Below are 20,649 nucleotides of genomic sequence, written 5' to 3'. Positions count from 1 at the left end.
TCCGGGCCGCGTTCGACACACCCGTGAGCTTGTCCGCTTATCAGAACGGAGGACTGATGGCACTTCAAATGTTGCGAATAGTGCCCTAGCGTGTCTATAACCGGCAAATTTTTACATGCCACTTCAACCATAGAGAACACGGTTTGAGAGTGAACTACTTATCATCGCACGCGAAAAAAAAACCCTCACCAGTTAGGAAAATTGCATATGAATGATGATTGCTGCCCGGTGCGACTCCGTTTTGCAGCATTCGCATTTGCATAATAGTAAACAGCGTGGCGGGGTTTGTTTACTACCAGTTCAAGTTGTTTGCGGTGTATGGCTGTGATGCTTGGAATAAAAAACTAGGCCTGACGTGGACAGAAATAATCACAATTTACTTAACGAGAAAATTGTACGTTGTGGAAACGCAGTCTGCGATGTTTTGGACTTTAAAAGAATCGTTCTGTTGGATCGGTTCCACCAATGTCCCACATTCTAGGTTTTCGTCCGGCGTTTTGTCATCTACAGCTGTCAGGTGAACCCCCAGTGGAATCTTCTTGGTGAACACGTTGGCGATCGCTTTGAAAGTATTTGTCGAAATGGAATCACCCGTTTGATCAACATGGATTATCGGATATCGAGTACAATTTCCCGCTATCTTGAATCGCTGTATACCAACGTTGATCTCCTTCCAGGCTTGCCAATCCGCTTGGGTGTTACCTTCCACAATCAAGCTGCCCCGCAGATGGTTTATAAGCCAGGTGATAGTTCGATCGTCTGCTTTTTCATCGCCTAACTTTTTCAACGCGTTCCAATCGAGCATCAGAAGTTTGTGTTCGGGTTTATTCCGGTCACGCAATAGACGAAGTCTCGGCAAACACAATGCTCGGCTGACCCAAGCGGCTGCCGTGTCACCACAATCGACCGATTGCTCGTCATTTGATAGAACGATCGATCGCTTTGGGAGCTGGTTTAGCTTCAGTATCAGATCTTCCATAGCGGGATGTGTTAAGATAAGAAGGTTACGACTTCGATCAATTTTAGGCGTGATCATAGATAGCTCGGTTTGCTTATTTCGCAACAGTGGATTTCCGTTGCTGTCGACAATCGTAAATTCACGATCATACTTCAAGCCACGATTTGTCAAGGGCCAAGTGCTCGTTACTTGGTACGGACCACACGATCGTATCGGGTAAACATTGATCGCTTTTAAAACAAGTCCACTATTGGCCAGGTTTCTCATAGGGATAACCCTTGCTATTTTAATCACCGTTTTGGAAACAAAACAGTTCTGAACCATCTCAATCAATTTATCAACATCTTCCTTTTTGTTCATGTAGCCAAATGAGACACGAACTGTACCAGTCGGTTGTTCTTCAATCATGTCCGTGTCATCCCCGCAGATCTTACCCATTTTGAAGAACATCAGTATAGTCTCGTCGGATAGCCCAAGGTTTGTCTGACAACTTCCAGCGTTGCAGAAGCAACCTGTTCGTAGATAGATCTCATGCTGACCTGCAACTTTCGCAAACTCCGAGAAACCTACATAACTTCCGTCATATTTTAACAAATTAAATGTGACGATTCCTCCTTGGTGATCGGATGTTTCATAATGCGTATCCACGTAGAACAGAATAACCTTTCTCCCGTTAGCATGTCGTAACGCTGCCAACTTCTGGTAGCAGTATCTCGCCAAATTGAACACATGCTTCGAAATGCGCTCCATGGATCGACATCCCTTGGCCGGCGGGATTAATCTTTGGATGGTGCTCATGCCCTCTAGCAGTGATAGGATCGAAAGAAACGGTTGGGTACCGTCCTCGAACCGTTCCACCAGGTCATCATGTTTGAGATGCAGATTCTGCCCGCTGAGTAGGATCTTAATTGTTCCACCACCGTAGTACTTCTTATCCAAAACATCCTCAGATCCCTTTCGGATCAACAGTGCTCCTAAACCCGTTGGATAGCTGCAAATAGTTGACAATAACTGAGATTATTTGTTTTGCTTTAATTTCGTATTCGAACTTACCCGAAAATTTTGTAAAATGACATACACACAAAGTCCGGTTTGAAGCGACTCAAATCCAAAAAGTTGGTCGATACATAACTGGCAGCATCCAGACAAACGTAGAACCGTTCGTTGTCGAATCCGATCAGTCCATTTTGCTGCACCTTTTCGATCAATTCTAGCGGATATTTGGTTCCATTGAAGTTGCTCTGCGCTGGAAAAACCAACAACGATGCTTTGGATTTCCCGATCCGTTTGGCCGACCCGTCCATGTAACGCAGTAAGTCTTTTCGTTCAATTACTTTGATTCGATTGGTCCCTACAATGGCTCGCATCCCCAGAACCGAGGTGTGATTATCACGCAGGTAAACGAATGTTCCTTCGTCGGATTCAGTTTTACCCCGTATACGGAACTGGAAGCTTTCCGCCACAAGTTTTAGACTTGCAGTGGCACCGGATGTGAACACCAAACTGTACTCCGAACCTCGAATGTTGAAGAACTGGAGCAAACGATGCCGGACCTGTTGGAGCATTTTTCCCGTCAATGGGCTGCTATGGGGATTGCAGAAGAGGTTCCCGGTGAGCATGGTTTGTATGGCTTTGATTTGCGACTCCGCGTAGAGCGTAGTTCCGGCGTGATCCATGTAGTACTTTCCTGAAACATTAAAATAGTTCATTAGAATGAAAATCTGACACTTTATTTTTCATGACTCAATGTTCTCATAAAGGCTTGACGAGCTATAGAATTATTAAGATGAAATTTGGACGGAATCCACAGCGCACACGTTTAGAAATAAACATCTACCAAGTAGTTGCAACACGGATCAGTTGAATAGCTTTCATCGTGATCGACAACAGCCAGGATCACGTAATATGGAGATTAGGGTGGCTCAAAAAACACTTTTTCAATTTTTTGATGAGCTGCCCTTTAATTCGGTTCTCTTTGATGTCCTGATGCTCTGGACAAAATTTTAGCCAAATCGGTCAACGTTTGGGCGGTGCTAAACTCGTTGGAAGTTTATATGGAAAAATGTATGCAGAAACATCCAAAAACAGTGATTTGCAGTTGGACGGCACAATTTACGATCAAGAACAATGATACTCATTCAGTTCTTGTAGAATTAAATACAGAATGTTATGCTGAAAACCGCGAGAGGATTAGAGTTTATTAGGCAAAGATATTAGCATTTTACTGGAGTGTTGTAGGGGTGAATTTATTTCTTTTCAAAGGTAAAAGAAACGAAATTTGCTCAAACCTCACTTCAGAGAAATGCTAATAACTTAGCCGGGCAAAATCTAATCTTCTCGCGGTTTTCTGCATAACATTCTGTATTAAATTCTTCAAGATCTGAATGAGTATAATAGTTCTTCATCGTAAGTTGTGCCGTCCAACTGCAATTCACTGTATTTGGATGTTTCTGCATACATTTTTCCATATAAACTTCCAACGAGTTTAGCACCGCCCAAACGTTGACCGATTTGGCTGAAATTTTGTCCAGAGCATCAGGGCATCAAATAGAACCGAAAAAGAGGCCGGCCCACCAAAAAAAATGAAAAAAGTTTTTCCCATACTAATTTGAGCCACCCTAATGGAGATCCATGCTGAGGTTGAACAGTCGTTTCTATCATAAAAATAAAGCTTTTTCTCCAGAAATATTGATGATGATAGAAACACATTCTTCACGCAACTAGTACCAAATAGCCAAATTTGACAAACAACTGCCCAATACTCACTGCCTTCAAGAACACGAACATATTTAGCATCTGCTTCCAGCGTTACCTAGCTAAATCACGCGAAATTTTGTGGATACTGTCAGTTAGCGTTACTGAAATGCATTTTTAGAAAATGAAGATATCAAATATGCAACAAAAACAACAACCACGATAGGCATTAGTACGTTAGGAATAATGGATGAGAGAGACCAAAAGAACAACTTATAATTCAAAGAAGCAAGAATTGTGCCTAAGGTCCATTATGGAACGTACACACGGTCAAGCAGTTTGACCAACATTGACTCCACCTCTCGTTTATTCAAACATCCATCAAGTTTCTCTAACTGCGACTTCTTCTTCTTCTTCTTATTGGCATTACATCCCCACACTGGGACAGAGCCGCCTCGCAGCTTAGTGTTCATTAAGCACTTCCACAGTTATTAACTGCGAGGTTTCTTAGCCAGGTTACCATTTTTGCATTCGTAATATCATGAGGCTAACACGATGATACTTTTATGCCCAGGGAAGTCGAGACAATTTCCAATCCGAAAATTGCCTAGACCGGCACCGGGAATCGAACCCAGCCACCCTCAGCATGGTCTTGCTTTGTAGCCGCGCGTCTTACCGCACGGCTAAGGAGGGCCCTACCAACAGCGACACGAACAATCAATTTATTCGACCAACAATATCACACACGAACGACCGAAGCGCCAACTTGAGCACCAACCATCAAAAAACATATGAGGGTTTGTGCAACTTCACTACAAATGCTCAAACATGTTCGGCGAACCCCCGACAACTCAAACCAAAATCAAACCGTTTTATTTTTTTCCAACCGAGCCGCCAACTGTCAAATGGTTGTTCGAACAACTTCACACACGTTCAAACAAAGCAGCAACCGAAGCGTTTTCTTGGGGGCGGAGTCAATGTTCGTCAAACTGCTTGACTGGTGTGTACGTTGCATTATGCTTAACGTACTCATGCCTAACGTTGCGGACCTCATCAAAACGACACTAAGCCTCTTTCGATACTCGGAGTTATTCGGTTTTTCATACCTTTCAATCGCGTAAACTCTTTTTCAATATGGTACGCCTCTTCGGCGGTATATTCCTGTACAAACTCCATCTTTATTGTGTGTTTGCACAAATTGTTTAAAAGCCTTCTTGACAAACGTCGTTTTCCTTTTTCTTAGTTTATTACCCTTAAATCAAAACACTTTTCACTCGCCCAACGTCGGCACCCGAATGATCAATCCGAGCTGAGGTTGGTTTCTATTATTCTAACCCTTTGGTGCACAGCAACCGAACTTGAATTTAATCATGACGCAAACATAACGATTTATCAATCATATTCTTGAATCCCCTGTGGGAATCTGGAAAGATCATTCCTCAACCAATATCAGTTGAGCCTCCCTCTGCTCCTACCCCAGCAACAATGATATGCAACGGTTTTTTTTGCTAGATATGACTTTTCCTTGTGGAATAATCATTCCTGAATCGTGCATTATGTTGCGCACTTAGAAACCAACCGGCGCACATCGGTACCGAATTTGCATACAATCTGTTCGGGTTATTGGTTGGCACCCGGCTCGGCATCGATTAGGAATCTCCGGATTGTTCGTTGTCAATATGATTTATATTGTACGCGTCGTTTATCTTCGTATGAAATCCCGAAGTAATTGGTGTGATGATCTTATGTTAGTAGACGTTGATTATAGGTTCTTTCGTACCTGGGCAGATCAACTCTTAAGTGGCAATCCCATTATTCACCTGCGATGCAACTCATTATAAAGTTTAAAATTAGTCTGGAAATCGTAAACGTGAGGTAGGTAGTATCAAATGTAAAATATGTGTTCAGTACAGCATCATATGGTCGGGGTTCAGCCAAATCGCACCAAGCGCCAACGAAAAATTACCCATTTTTCTGCTCAAACTTTTGTTTAGCAGATTTAATTAGTCGCAAATCGTATCGGATATTCCTCAGCCCCATAACTGAGGATATCCTACTGCAAATCTACGCCTAATTTTGTATGAAACTATTTCCGTTGTCTTTGAACGAACAAAATATCACAAGCCAGTCGAAAAGCCGCTTAGTGCGGTTCGGCTGAAGCCCGACCATATATAATATTGTATTGACATACTGATAATGAGCATGCCCATTATGACCGTAGTTGCTACTCCGTGATTGACTAGAACTTGCACAGAGAATCATATAAGTGGAGCTTGGGTCTCCAGTTAGCCTTTCGAGCAAAGGCATAGAATTTCCAATCTGGAGATAATGAGTTCTATTCTCGGTCCGGTCCAGGATGTTTTCGGGTGGGAATATTCTCCCTGGGCATAGTGTATCCATTGTACTTGCCACACAGGATACATACTCATGCAATGGTGGGCATAGAAAAGCTTTCTATTAAAAAGTGTGGAAATGCTAATAGAACACTAAATTGGAAAGCAGACCAAGTTGGAATGTAGAGCCAAAGAAGAAGAAGAGGCTTGGGATTAGCTATCCATTCTCAATATACACGTTTCGGAAGCTCACGCATTTTTAGTCAATAAGGGACCCTCCTTAGCCGTGCGGTAAGACGCGCGGCTACAAAGCAAGACCATGCTGAGGGTGACTGGATTCGATTCCCGGTTCCGGTCTAGGCAGTTTTCGGATTGGAAATTGTCTCGACTTCCCTGGGCATAAAAGTATCATCGTTGTTAGCCTCATGATATACGAATGCAGAAATGGTAACTTGGCTTAGAAACCTCGCAGTTAATTAATGTGGAAGTGCTTAACCTTCTGTCTGTGCTCAAAAAAACTTACGTTGTCTGTGCTCTGGGGTCAAATTGACCCCAAATTAAAATTGCTATAACTTTTTTATTGTTGGACCGATTTTGGATTTTTTGGGCTGTTTCGAAAGATAATTTAATCATCTTTCAGGTCGCTATCAAATATTGACTATTGGTGGGCGGGTACATCGCGGGGAGGGGTTTTAGTGAACAAGGGTATGAAAACAGTGATTTTTCATGATTATTTTACTTATATCCGAAAATCCTACCCATTTTGAACTGCACCTTTTTTAAAAAGTTATACAGAAAGGCTTGTGCTTTGGTATGAGGCGTTGATAAGTTTTATAACTTAGCCGCCAGGTTGTGGTATATTTGAATTCATTATTTTAGACTACTCAAGATATTCCGATATATAGAATTCTCCTCAGGGTAAATATTCTTATCGCACAAATTTAAAATTTGTTAAAATGGCGTCTTGATCAAAGGTCGTCTAGTGGAAATGGACTGTCTTGTGACTGAAGTAATAATTGGGAATTTTACAAATAGGCGCAAATTGGCTGATCTTTGGTTACGCATGTAGACCCAAAGACCTTAATTCCAGGGTTTTCTTGGATGACCTAAAACATATTCTGTGAACACTTTCTATTATTTGCACCATCGCTGGAGCAGGTTGAATACAAAGAAAATTTTTGATGAACTCTACCACAACATTTATGTTTGCCAAAAATGCTACAAACCAAAATACATCAGATCTCACATGGAACAATATACTCAAATATAACAGCTCTCTAGCGCCGCATCTTGGAGGAAGTGCTCATTATATTGAGCACCGCTTTGTAGTCCTGTACATCCTGAACAATGTTGCCGAATATAACTTGGGTGTAGGTATGAGGGATCTCAAGCTAAAGCAATATTTCAAACATGCAAGAATATTGCAAGTACACTAGCGCCGCCTATTTGTAAATTTCCTAATTATTTATTCCGTCACATGACAGTCCATTCCCACCAGATGAACTTTGTTAAAGATGTCATCTTTACAAATTTCAAATTAGTGCGATAAGAATATTTACATTGAGGAAAATTCCATATATCAGAATTACTTGAGTACACAGATAAAAATATGTTGTGATTTTCATGCACATATTTGGAGCATGCAAATAAACGTAACATTCAATCGATCTTACTGTTCCTTCAAATCGAAATAAATTTAAACCGTACTTGCTTGTAAAAATCAATCAAATTTAATTGAATATCGAGTTTTTATTCGTTTGTTGGGACTAGGTGCAATTTTACAGGTCGTTGAATTTTCAAAATTATTTGCTGTGTAGTCTAAAATAATGAATTCAAATATACCACCACCTGGCGGCCATGTTCTAAACTTATCAACGCCTCATGCCAAAGCACACGCCTTCCTGCATAATCTTTTTGAAAAGGTGCAGTTCAAAATGGGTAGGATTTTCGGATATAAGTAAAATAATTATGAAAAATCACTGTTTTTGTACCCTTGTTCACTAAAACCCCTCCCTGCGATGTACCCGCCCACCAATAGTCAATATTTGGTTACGACCTGAAAGATGATTAAATTATCTCTCGATCGAAACAGCCCTAAAAATCCAAAATCGGCCCAACATTAAAAAAGTTATAGCAATTTCAATTTGGGGTCAATTTGACCCCAGAGCAAAGACAACGTAAGTTTTTTGAAAAAAGTACACTGTAGTGCATATTTTCAAGATTTTTCAAGCAAATGTTAATAGAACACTAAGCTGCGAGGTGGCTCTGTCCCAGTGTGGGGATGTAATTCCATTAAGAAGAAGAACGGCGCCCACCACTTCCTTATGGTTTTATAGGAAAGGAAGTATTGTTAGTTCGAATCTCATTGCTACTAAAGACCGAGAACACTTCTGCATCTCCACAATTGTTTTGAGATTTGGCAACATGTTAGTTTTAAGGGATATTTGCTCTGGATTCACTTTGGTAAGTGAAGCGATCTATTTTACATTAAATGCGATTATATTAAATTATATTAAATGCAAATAAGAAACGCGTTTCAATTGATTTACTTTGTGTAACACGCAAGCAAAACAAAATATCTCGGATCGCGCAGAGAACAAACTTCAAGGATCTCGCGAAAGTTCTGTGTCCTATACGAAACACGATCAACAAACTAATTGTTTTATTTTTCGACCGCACAAAACAAAACTAAGCACCCAGATCCACGACCGATACGAAACATATTCCATCGCGAGCTGAATGCTTTACTTTCCCACCGCACAAAACAAAACTAAGCAGTAAGCACCCAGATTTTCGTCCGATCAAAACTTGTTCAATCACGAACTAATGATTTACGGATCCGCGTTCGATATGAAACATGTTAAATCTCGAGTTCATAATCTGGTATTGACGAACTGATAATAACGCATTAAAAAAAAAACAGATTAATCCACCTAGCGGCGATGATGCCTTTCTCATGCATCGTAAAATGTACTGAAAAAATCACATAAGAAAGGTCAAAAAAGCACTTTAGGGGAATAGATCGCATATTTTCTATCATTTTGCATGTTTTTGCATTAATTACTATGTATTGCCACCATTTTTGAAAAAAATGTTTTTTTTTTTTCTATTTTGAAAATCTACAAGAAGGGGAATAAGCTGGATTGTAGCAACTACCGCGCAATCACATTGCTGAACGCCGCCTACAAGGTACTCTCCCAAATTGTATGCCGCCGACCAACACCAATTGCAAGAGAGTTCGTGGGGCAGTACCAGGCAGGATTTATGGGTGGACGCTCTACCACAGACCAGGTGTTCGCCGTACGTCAGGTATTGCAGAAATGCCGCGAATACAATGATCTCACACATCATCTATTTATCTACTTCAAAGCCGCATATGATACAATCGATCGAGACCAGCTATGGCACCTAATGGACGAAACCGGATTTCCGGATAAACTGATACGGTTGATCAAGGCGACGATGTATCGGGTGATGTGCATTCTCAAGTCCCTTCGAAACGCGCAATGGTTACGGTAAAGTGATGGTCTTTCGTGTCTGCCATTCAACATCGCTTTGAAGGGAGTAATACGAAGGGTAGGGATTGACACGAGTGGTACGATATTCACGAAGTCCGTCCAGTTATTTGGTTTTGCCGACGACATAGATATTATGCTACGTAGCTTTGAGAGGACGGAGGAAGCCTACATCAGAGTGAAAATCGAAGCTAAACAAATTGAACTAGTCATCAACATGTTGAAGACGAAGTACATGACACGAAGAGGCTCAAGAGAGGTCAATGTAAGCCACCCACCACGAGTTTCTATCGGTGGTGACGAAATCGAGGTGGTTGAAGAATTCGTGTACTTGGGTGACCGCCGATAACGATACCAGCAGAGAAATTCGGAGACGCATCATGGCAGGAAATCGTACGTACTTTGGACTCCGCAAAACGCTCCGATCGAATAGAGTTCGCCGCCGTACCAAACTGACTATCTACAAAACGCTCATTAGACCGGTAGTTCTCTACTACTGACACCGGACCTGGACGATGCTCGTGGAGGAACACCGCACACTTGGAGTTTTTGAAAGTTAAGTGCTGCGTACCATCTGTGGTAGGGTGCAGATGGCGGACTGTAAGTGAAGGAGGCAAATGAACCACGAGTAGCATCAGCTGTTGAGAGACCCATCCAGACATAACTAAATACTCATCCTACTCGGTTGACATTGCACAAAACAATGCGTGTGAAAGAGTTGGTTTTAAAAATAGATTGCGAGAGTTCGGCTATGTGTTAAAAAATTGATCTCATCAGTAGCCTGAAAGCCCTGAACTTCCCCTCATACAATTTACCTCGGCAGGGAGGCCTAGAGCAGAGTACTTCCACTTACCTTCGCGAATGGACAAAATGAGAAAAAGGAAAAATATTTCAGAATTTCAAAACCTTATATTCTATCTGACTTTCTGTCTCCTCCCTTACTACAGCACTGGTCGACTCACTGCTCTCGTTGAGGCCTCTTCGCCTACGGCAGCACGGCAGTGGCTAGGTAACTGGACTCTCGCTTTCTTCCTCCGTCCTTTTTTCTTCTTCATCTCCTCTGCTCCTTCTTCTCCTCCCACTTTCTCACTCTCGGACTTTACAGACTGCCACGGCAGCCGTCCTTAACTATTAGCTAGGGGTAAGAGCAAGCTCCTTTGTCGGATCCCCCCTATAGCGACACTGACTGGTGTGTAAATACACCGGACCTATCTACTCCCCGTAAGCAGTCCCAGTAGTGACCATGGTACACCACTACAGACGGTAAGCCCATTTTTACGCGTCTGTCTTCGTTCTCCGTTCGTCCGAAGCGAGAACGGGGAGTGTTTATGGATGCTTGACTGGGCCGCCGGAAAGCGAATTTCTCATTGGCGATTAGCTTCCCACTATGGCGAAGATCCAACATCCTTGCACTGCACTGCACTAGTACACGAACCGGCACTTTTACCCCCTTTTTTCATAGAAGGTAACGGAAATCTGCTATCAGATACCTGGGGCGGCGAACCCAGGGGGTGTGCGACTATTTGAGCAATGCGCTCTCTCCTTAACGTCCCATGCACCACCTGTGCACAACGACACACTGGCACCAAATGTGCCCCAACACTCACCTGCCTGTGCTACGGGAATAACAGCAAGGAAATTGCAGGTACCTTGCAGGAGGCACCTCATGCTGATATCCCACAACACAGACAGTCCTCATTTAGGGTGGTATCCACTCCGTCCTGCAACAGGGTGGCACCACCTGTCTGCCAAGCCGGAGGCGACCCTAGGGCAGTGAATCCTATGCCAGTCTTACCTCGGCTACGAGGCAGACCAATCACCCATCAACCCAGGCAGCGGATCCTCAGCACCAGTCAGGAGGTTAAGGTATCTTACAGGAGATACCCCAGTCTGGTGCCTCGCTGTCCAGGTTGACCTCACTCAATGTAGTGGTTCTCTAGTCCTGCACTAGAGAACCCTACTTGTCCACCCATCCAGAGAGAATGTAAACATAGCTGGTCCCCTGGTTGCTTAGCACCTCACCATGACAACAATCCCCCCGGCGTGGGTAGACCACTCATTCTACTGCCGAAGCAGACTTCACTTCCCTGTTAAGCAGGGACCCTCACTGCGGGTGTGTGGGTACCACCCACTGCCACCCTACTGCCTAAGCAGCCACTCGACCAACCATCCTTACTATGTGAGACTTACTTGTGTGCTCACCCTTACATCCGAGAACTTACTCCGTGAGGATATTACCCCCAGAGAGATTATCCCCCATTAATACCCTCATCTCCCCTGCACTTGCACCATTTGTGCACCACTTGGGGGTGTGCGGGTACCACCCGCTGCCACCCATTTGCCACCAAAGCACCCCTCACTCTGTGTGCTTTAAGCGGCACACGGTCGCTTGATAGGGTCTGCTTGCGGATACTAGTGGTTTCAGAGCCCCCTGTTAACCCCACCACATCCTAGGCAGAACCCCCTGACTCGCAGACAGCTGGGGAGGGGTCTGATCTAGTTCACGGTTCGTAACTTTTTCCCTTTTCACGTCATCGACCAGACCAAAAACAAATAATCGCCATCGCTCCTGCCACCGTGCTCGACTGTTATGCTGCTTGTATTGATGTCGCTTTTTAGCCTACGGGAGGAGCTCTGGCACTAACTTTATTTTAAAATCTAACTTAACGGACAATATAATTCATAAGCAACAAAACAAAACGCTAAACAACAAAATCTAAACAAACTTCGATTGAAAAACAAACGAACTCAAATATTTACAAATCTACAGTGGTGGTGCATGTTTCCATTAAAACAAAAGCATAGTGGGTAGCCAGTTAAAGCGACACACAAACTACCCAAAGTACATTCGGCGACAAGACTAAACAAAACGGGTTAATTGTAACTCGCAGGCTACAAGCCTTCTAAGTGCGGAGGACGAAGGAGGTCCTTCGTAGCTTAGTAGGGAAAGCACCTGTCTAGCGTACTGGTTTCGTGGGATCGAAGATCGAACCCCACCGAAGGAAGTGGTTACCCCCAATACATTGTTCGAACTAAATCTTCCACATGTTGTACATTGCCCAAATCGAGTTTCAGACACACTCTAATTTTCATCTACTTTGTGACTGAGTAAAATTGTTTTGTCCTCTTTTTTCTTCCCATGGAATTTTACTAAATTTCCATCAAAAGTAGGACTACTCATAGTTGAGGCTGCGTTGCCACGAGCCCCTGGGTCTGCCTCTGCTGTGATACACTGGCTAATTCCAATCCAGCGTTTGCTGGCAGATTCGATCTTTTATCTTTTGCAATATGTTGTCTACCCACCGCTATTTACGCTCTTGAATTTTTGTTGATATCGGTTTTTCATGGTACCATCCCCTGGTGAATTTTTAAGTTATAAAATAGGGAATGTATAAAAATCGGACATTTTTTATATCCATTTTTTAATTCATTCAGAGCGTTATGCAGGACGCTGCACGTAAAAGCTTCGTCCTGCGCTTAGGTGAGGCCGACTATTGTGTCCGAGCTCCCTTTTCGTGTTTCAGACGATCGAAAGCTTTTTCGTACTCAATGAATATCAAATAGAGGGACTCTTGGAATTAATTGACCAGCTCGAGGATGATACGGAGCGTGCCAATATGGTCCACACATGAGCTTGCGGGCGGAATCATGCCTGCTGCCGTCGGAGAGTTGTGTCTTTTCTCTCTTCTCGGATAGCTGCTTCAATTTCCTGCAATGATGGAGCTTCGGAATGGACGTGGTTAATGGATCGCACTCTTGGCGGCTCATGGCAAGATGTTGATGGTTCGTCGGTCATCAAAACTTGAAGTGCTCGACCCAACGTTTCAGCTGATCAGTTCGGTCGATGAGTAACTGACCTGTCGATTTCACCGTTTTCAGGGGAACCATTAAGCTCAAATTGTTGACTCCTATAAGTAGATTCGGAACAGCCTCGTTGAAACTCCTAACCAATAGTCCTTTGAAATGCGTATAGCGCTATGACATCTGTTTATACAAAACGGTTTGGCTGGGCAACGATAGCTCCTCCATCGTTTGAACCTCCTCCAGAATGTTATTTCTTTCGCTGGACAAAACTACCAATGACAGCTGTTGCGAATCCCTTTACATGCGCTGTCCACAGCAGACACAGAAGGTTCTCACCTCATTCAAGAATTTACGGGTTGAAATGTATTTAAGTTGCGATGTTTGTCCTTAATCATCCCAAATACATGCGAGGGTGTAATGGTTGTTTTGTCAACTATTATCACCATAGGAATTCAGTCAACTACGTCACCATAGGCATTTAGGATCTGCGGACGGAAACGAATTTGGGTCTGTAAAAAACTCTGAATCTACCAGTGGCCCTTTACGGGCATGAAACGGGCAATTTCGGGGTTTTCGAGCGAAAAATGTGGCATACAATATTAGGAGGGAAACAAGAAAATGGTATGATGCGTAGACACATGAATCACGAATTGTATCAAGTGTGCTAAGATGAAAATGTTGTGAATCGTTTAAAATACGGTAGACTTCAGTGGGGTGGTCACTGAAGTGAGAATGTCGGAAGAAAGAGTAGCAAAACAATATTCAACAGAAAACCGGATAGAGGCCGGTGACTTTGTGCAAGGCCACTAAGACGCGCTGGTTGCACTCGATGGGATCGGATCTGGGGACCCTAAACGATCGGGGAAACTGCAGGAACATCGCCCAAGACCGACGATTATAGAGTTCTACAACACGCCAGGCATAGGTGTATTGGCGCTATAGCCAACCTGGTATCCAGGTAGACATCAGGATAGGTCGTGGCTGATTTTGTATTTGATTAACTAATTAGCCTATCTACTCACTAAGCCAAATACCCATACAGACCGTGGGAAAGATTCTAAGAGACTGGCACAGCGACGCCTCAAGTGTACGCTCAGTCAAAATGATGTATCGTTATTATGCTATCTGTTTGAAAAGTGATTGACGATGTATATTTCAAGTGATTCAGACATCATCATTCCTAATACTAATCTTAGCTCAGAATACCACACATTTTTCGTCACTGATAGAAAGCAATCATGACTTGATAATTTGAATAACATTATCAAAAGATTGATTGAGTTATAGAACACACCTATAGAACGCCACAAACTGTTACCCACGTCGAAGAAATACATTCTAACAGAAACCGTATAGTGTTAGGTATTTTCCTCATGGGAGCTTTTGTTCTAGATTTAGTGTAGCAAGTTCCCAATAGTTATGGGTTATTACGGACCGATCAGTATAAATAGTTGAAACATCAGCAAGTTCCAATCAGAACCATTCGAGTCAAACAACAAAACATGAACTTAGTACCATACCTTCGTTTTGTGTTGATCATTGGAGTGCTCCTCACAATTCCTGTTGTAAGTATACGATCCGGGACATACAAATATCCGATTATCCTCATCGACCGTTTTATCCTACCGACAACCTTTAGGAGGCCGGAGAAATACTTAACCGACTGATCGCGGTTTGCACTCAAGGGCAGAATCCATCGGCCGAGCTGGTGGAACGGTACAAAAATGGCGACTTCCCGGATGACCACAACACCCATTGCATGATGCGCTGTGTAGCGCTGAACTTTGGGGTCTACGATGATCTGAATGGAATCCACATGCACGATACGTGGCTGATGTTCCGTGCCGGTCGTCCAGCAGCTCAGGAGAAATTGTTCGCCGATCAACACCACAAGTGCATTGCCCAGCAAACGAAAGCCTTTCCGTCCGATGACTATTGTGGCCGGGTCTTTGCCATCTACCAGTGCTACAAGGAGGAGTTCCAGACCATGTTGAAGAATATCCGGAAGGGAGCCGCAAAAGCAGCGCGACATTAATTGTCTGTTTCTAAGTAAATGACCAAATGAGTACAACGAGTGTGTGGAATCACTTTCCCCTCCGAATCCCATTGTGTTAAATGGCTTGAAAACCCCATTCGACACGGATTGGACGCCATTGTTTCGCACGATTAGCATACACCAATCAATTTCTTGTCTTCGCAAACCCAAGATAAAAAGAAACATGGAACGCTTATCCCGTCATGCATGTTACCATTATCTTGGTTTTCGCCACGTTTAGCTATCTCCAGCAGCAGCGCATCGTCGTCGGCCGATTGTAAAGCAATGAGCCATGGTAATTCATCTTTTGACTGCGGCAGATGGTGAAAACAAAAAAAAACTTGTTTACTCGAAAAAATAAAGCGGTTAAGTGGTGCATGCCTCTGACTGGTTAGCGATCTGAATCGATTCATTTTACACCTGCGAAAAGCGATGCGAGGCGCACCACGCCCACCCAAGTGCTCGGAAAACGACGAAGGGAAAATACTGAAACGATATTGTGCAGAGGAAGAAAGTGCTTTTTACCTTCCTCGATGTTAATATTGTTCAGGCGGAAGTCAAGGTTATGGTAAAATGGGTTTTCAATTAATACAATGCAGCAATATGTGGGTTAGTAAACAAGTGCCAAGGAACGAGGGTGTTGCCTCAGACGTGACGTGTGTAATAGAGGAAGCATTTGAATGCATTTTCATCGGAAGCTTTCTCCGTCGGTGACGAATGGGGTGCCCAGTCGCTAAATATGCAAATTGGTGCGTGAGAGATGTTGCACTTAATTTCACAAAGTACTACAGAGCATAGTTGAATGCTATTTGAAGGCAGACGTAGACTGTTATGTGGGTTGAGTTGAGTTGGGTTGAGGTCGTAGAGACTGTTATGTGGGTTGTAAAATTGATACTCATCATTGCGATATTACAGAATATAATGATGCATAAGAAACCTATACGGTTTTCCGGATAAACTGACACGGTTGATCAAAGCGACGATGGATCGGGTAATGTGCGTAGTTCGAGTTTCAGGGGCATTCTCGAGTCCCTTCGAAACCCGCAGAGGGTTACGGCAAGGTGATGGTCTTTCGTGTCTGCTATTCAACATAGCTTTGGAAGGGGTAATACGAAGAGCAGAGATTAACACGAGTGGTACAATTTTCAATAAGTCCGTCCAGCTATTTGGCTTCGCCGACGACATAGATATTATGGCACGTAACTTTGAGAAGATGGAGGAAACCTACATCAGACTGAAGAGGGAAGCTAAGCGGATCGGACTAGTCATCAACACGTCGAAGACGAAGTACATGATAGGAAGAGGTTCAAGAGAAGACAATGTGAGCCACCCACCGCGAGTTTGCATCGGTGGTGACGAAATCGAGGTGGTAGAAGAATTTGTGTACTTGGGCCCACTGGTGACTGCCGAAAATGACACCAGCAGAGAAATTCGGAGACGCATAGTGGCTGGAAATCGTACATACTTTGGACTCCGCAAGACGCTCCGATCGAATAGAGTTCGCCGCCGTACCAAACTGGCAATCTACAAAACGCTCATTAGACCGGTAGTCCTCTACGGACACGAGACCTGGACGATGCTCGTGGAGGACCAACGCGCACTTGGAGTTTTCGAAAGGAAAGTGCTGCGTACCATCTATGGTGGGGTGCAGATGGCGGACGGTACGTGGAGGAGGCGAATGAACCACGAGTTGCATCAGCTGTTGGGAGAGCCATCCATCGTTCACACCGCGAAAATCGGACGACTGCGGTGGGCCGGGCACGTAGCCAGAATGTCGGACAGTAACCCGGTGAAAATTGTTCTCGACAATGATCCGGCGCGCACAAGAAAGCGAGGTGCGCAGCAGCGGGCAAGGTGGATCGATCAGGTGGAAGATGACTGGCGGACCCTCCGTAGACTGCGTGGTTGGCGACGTGTAGCCATGGACCGAGCCGAATGGAGAAGACTCTTATATACCGCACAGGCCACTTCGGCCTTAGTCTGAATAAATAAATAATAATAAGAAACCTATGATTACTAGGCGGATCATAGACTCATAAATTTTCTATAATAGAAAGTTTGTTGTTTTTTTTTTCATTAGACTATCTCATCACATTCGAGGTTCCACCGTTGTATCTATTTGACAGCTTGTTTTGAAACTAATTCTACCGCTTTCCAAAACTATACTTTTCATTAAAATGTATAGAAATCATAAACTGTTTATAGTTTTTATGAGTATTACACAATATTTACCCATATTTTATAAATGTTGAATTAACATCAGCAGTTCATTCATCGATTAAAAAACGTCATAGTTTTCCAATTCTGCGTATAGGTATTTTAGTAGAAATATGCGAGTTCTTGCAAATATTCCGCAGGGCAATTATTTATGCGGACGTTAATCACTCTAGTTATTCTATGGTTTGGGGTGATTTCAGTACAAACGGCACTGATCGTTTAATACCATTTGGTTATAGATCCAATTTTGAATTTGTCCAAAACAACGATAGAGAACATGTTTCCCATCTAAAAAAGTAGATGCTGACTAATGGCAAATCAAAGATCCCGCATCCTTTCCAATCCCCAGACCTCATTCCAATTAAAACCAATGTGATCCTTGCACAAAATGTTCGAAATCACACAATACAGAACTTAAACCATTGAATATCATGCAAAAGTGGTAGATCTTCCCGGAAACAACCCAAGATTTGTCAAAATCAATATCTTCATAGCATAATTGTAGCAAATAATGGGCTTACGAATAATTATTTTACCAATGTTGTGAAAAATATCATCTGGAATTGCAGAAAAACGATTTTTACTCAGTCAGCTTGCAAATGTTTGTTTTTATTTCATATGTCAAACTGCGTATTTGACATTTCAAACAACAAATTGTGTTGTGTTTCGTAAAATACAACGGTAGAAGGGCAGGGTACGGAAATCATCGTGCTATCGTGATACCAGCGTAATTCTGGGTGACAGACATATGATTTTATGCTGTACAGTGATATTGGTATCATATATGTGTCACAACACAAGTATAAGACCGTGTTGTGTATCATGGTATGTTTGTGTTGTACAAAATTAAACAACGCGCGTGCTCGAGTGTTAAATAACTAAGCAACTCAAAGAATTTTCAAAGAAATTCACTGTTAGGACTCTACAACTCTTGGCTATATTTCGTATTCGTACAAAGTCTAAACATAGTAATTACTAGTTCATATACTGGAACGAATGCCAAAAGGTTGAAAATGCACTATTTTCTGTACTATTGGTCCAAGGATGGCCTAGGCTTTGATTTTATCGTAAATTTGTCATTTTTCAGATTTATTTTTAAAATTTGTCCATCGATTGTCCATGCTGATCCACTATTGAATTTGAATATGAGCCTTCCTCCATAACATATATCGAAATTCTTTTCCGAGATAGTTGACTCTGAGGTACGATTTCGGAAAACAAACTATTTGATTTTTCTAGGTTAAACAGATTCAAAAAACATACGAGAACGACCGAAAATAAAACAAATGTGTGTAGTTTGTTATAATACAATCGTTTTCTTTCGCCTACCTATCCTACCAAACTCGATTCAAGCGCAATCGTTTCAAGCATCACCTTTTCATAGTTCGATACACCATTTCCTTCAAAATTTATGAATATTATTTATGAATATTTAGTTTTATCATCATTCGGATCAATCGTACAAACATTTTCATTTTATGAGATAATCAAAACTTTCAACATCATTTCATGTGAATAATTTCAAGCCAAATTGCTTGACAAATACCTTCATCATAATTTAGATCTATTATTTCTTGCAAAAAGTATTTTGATCTGTAATATGATACCGAACTAGCAAAAAATCTCAAAATTACGTGGCAGCAAATAATCAACATATGCAATTTGTTTGAAGGCACAAAATGAGGACTCTAACATGTAGCGGCCTTTTTGCAATTGCAGTTTTTAATATATTTTTCATTTTTCTAAACTTCTTCACTTATAATAAACTTCACTTATATAAATATGGTAAATGTTTTGAAAACTCCCCGATTTTGTCTACCCCCGATTTTATCACGTCCCGATTTTGTCACGTTTTCGACCCGATTGGGGTGACAACCAAAAAAAAAATTAATATTTTAGTCATTCATTTTATTTTCGTAAATAGTACTACAAACAGCAATGAGTTTCATGAAATAACTTCTACCACCTGTGGTTTATTATAAATAGGCTGACCATACGTACCGTATTTACCGGGACAGTCTCGTTTTTTAGACCTCATTGTGCTGTCCCGTCGTAATCTAAAAAATCCTAATTTGTCTTGTTTTTCATTGATTTTTTCAAAGAGCTCCTGCAGCTTATTCATACAAATTCGATATTTTGGGCAGGAATCTAAAATCAAATACAAATACATAGCCCTCGGCTGGCTAATCTCTCAACAAAGAAAGTGAACGAAACCCATAAAAAACCCAGATGAATCCACCTAGCGGTGATGATGCCTTTCTCGTGCGGTAAAAAATAGTATTTTGGGCATTACTTCTAAGCCCATCGTCCGTTTGGGCCAATTTTCAATAGGAAATAATGAGACAAGATTTTGCGTCTAATGCAACCTGTTGCGAGGAAATCGGTTCAGGGTAAGTGCATTAAAAGTGAGCTAGATTTTTTTACGCGCTTTTTTCTGAGAAAAAGTATTTTGGCCATAACTACCAAGCCCATTGGCCGATCCGTCCAATTTTCAATAGGAAACAATGGGGCAGTATACTGCGTCGAATGCAGCCTGTTGTGAGGGAATCCGTTTAGGGTAAGTGCATTAAAAATGAGCTAGACTTTTTCACGCGCTTTTTTATGAGGAAAAGTATTTTGGCCATAACTTCTAAGCCCATAGTCCGAATCGGCCAATTTTCAATAGGAAACAATGGGGCAGTATACTGCGTCGAATGCAACCTGTTGCGAGTAAATTGGTTGAGGGTAAGTGCAAAAAAAGTGAGCTAAACTTTTTGCTCTTTTGGTGCGCACATACACACACATACACACACACACACACGCACACACACAGACATCACCTCAATTCGTCGAGCTGAGTCGATTGGTATATAACACTATGGGTCTCCGAGCCTTCTATAAAAAGTTTGTTTTTGGAGTGAACATATAGCCTTTACGTATACTTAATATACGAGAAAGGCAAAAATGAGATGTTATGTTATTAGTGTTGCTTTAAAAAAAATGCTATCTATCCCGTTTCGTATATTCCATTGATCGACATCGGTTTTGCACAGTTAATGACAACAGGTGCCTCCCCGGGAAATTTCTTGATACAGTTTCATTTCAATGATTTTT

The 20,649-nt window shown here is 42.2% G+C and overlaps 2 protein-coding genes across 2 annotated transcripts; one reads left to right on the top strand and one right to left on the bottom strand.

The window, feature by feature from the left end:
* Window positions 1–376: 376 nt before the first annotated feature.
* LOC134216783 (molybdenum cofactor sulfurase 2-like) lies at window positions 377–4,925 on the bottom strand. Its single transcript, XM_062695591.1, has 3 exons — window positions 4,759–4,925; window positions 2,012–2,645; window positions 377–1,949 (listed from the first exon to the last, which is right to left on the bottom strand). The coding sequence occupies exons 1-3, from the start codon at window positions 4,826–4,828 to the stop codon at window positions 377–379; spliced, it is 2,277 nt and encodes a 758-aa protein (XP_062551575.1). The 5' UTR covers window positions 4,829–4,925.
* A 9,872-nt stretch (window positions 4,926–14,797) lies between these two features.
* Window positions 14,798–15,969, top strand: LOC134207821 (general odorant-binding protein 99b-like). The gene is made up of 2 exons (XM_062683760.1): window positions 14,798–14,869; window positions 14,944–15,969. Exons 1-2 carry the CDS (start codon window positions 14,807–14,809, stop codon window positions 15,337–15,339), a joined length of 459 nt encoding a protein of 152 aa, XP_062539744.1. The 5' UTR covers window positions 14,798–14,806; the 3' UTR covers window positions 15,340–15,969.
* The last annotated feature ends 4,680 nt before the right edge of the window (window positions 15,970–20,649 follow it).

This window comes from Armigeres subalbatus, chromosome 1, assembly GCF_024139115.2.
Source record: "Armigeres subalbatus isolate Guangzhou_Male chromosome 1, GZ_Asu_2, whole genome shotgun sequence".
Classification (NCBI taxonomy): Eukaryota; Metazoa; Arthropoda; class Insecta; order Diptera; family Culicidae; genus Armigeres; species Armigeres subalbatus.
Note: the sequence above shows the minus strand (reverse complement) of the source record. Positions and strands in the feature narration are given on the sequence as shown.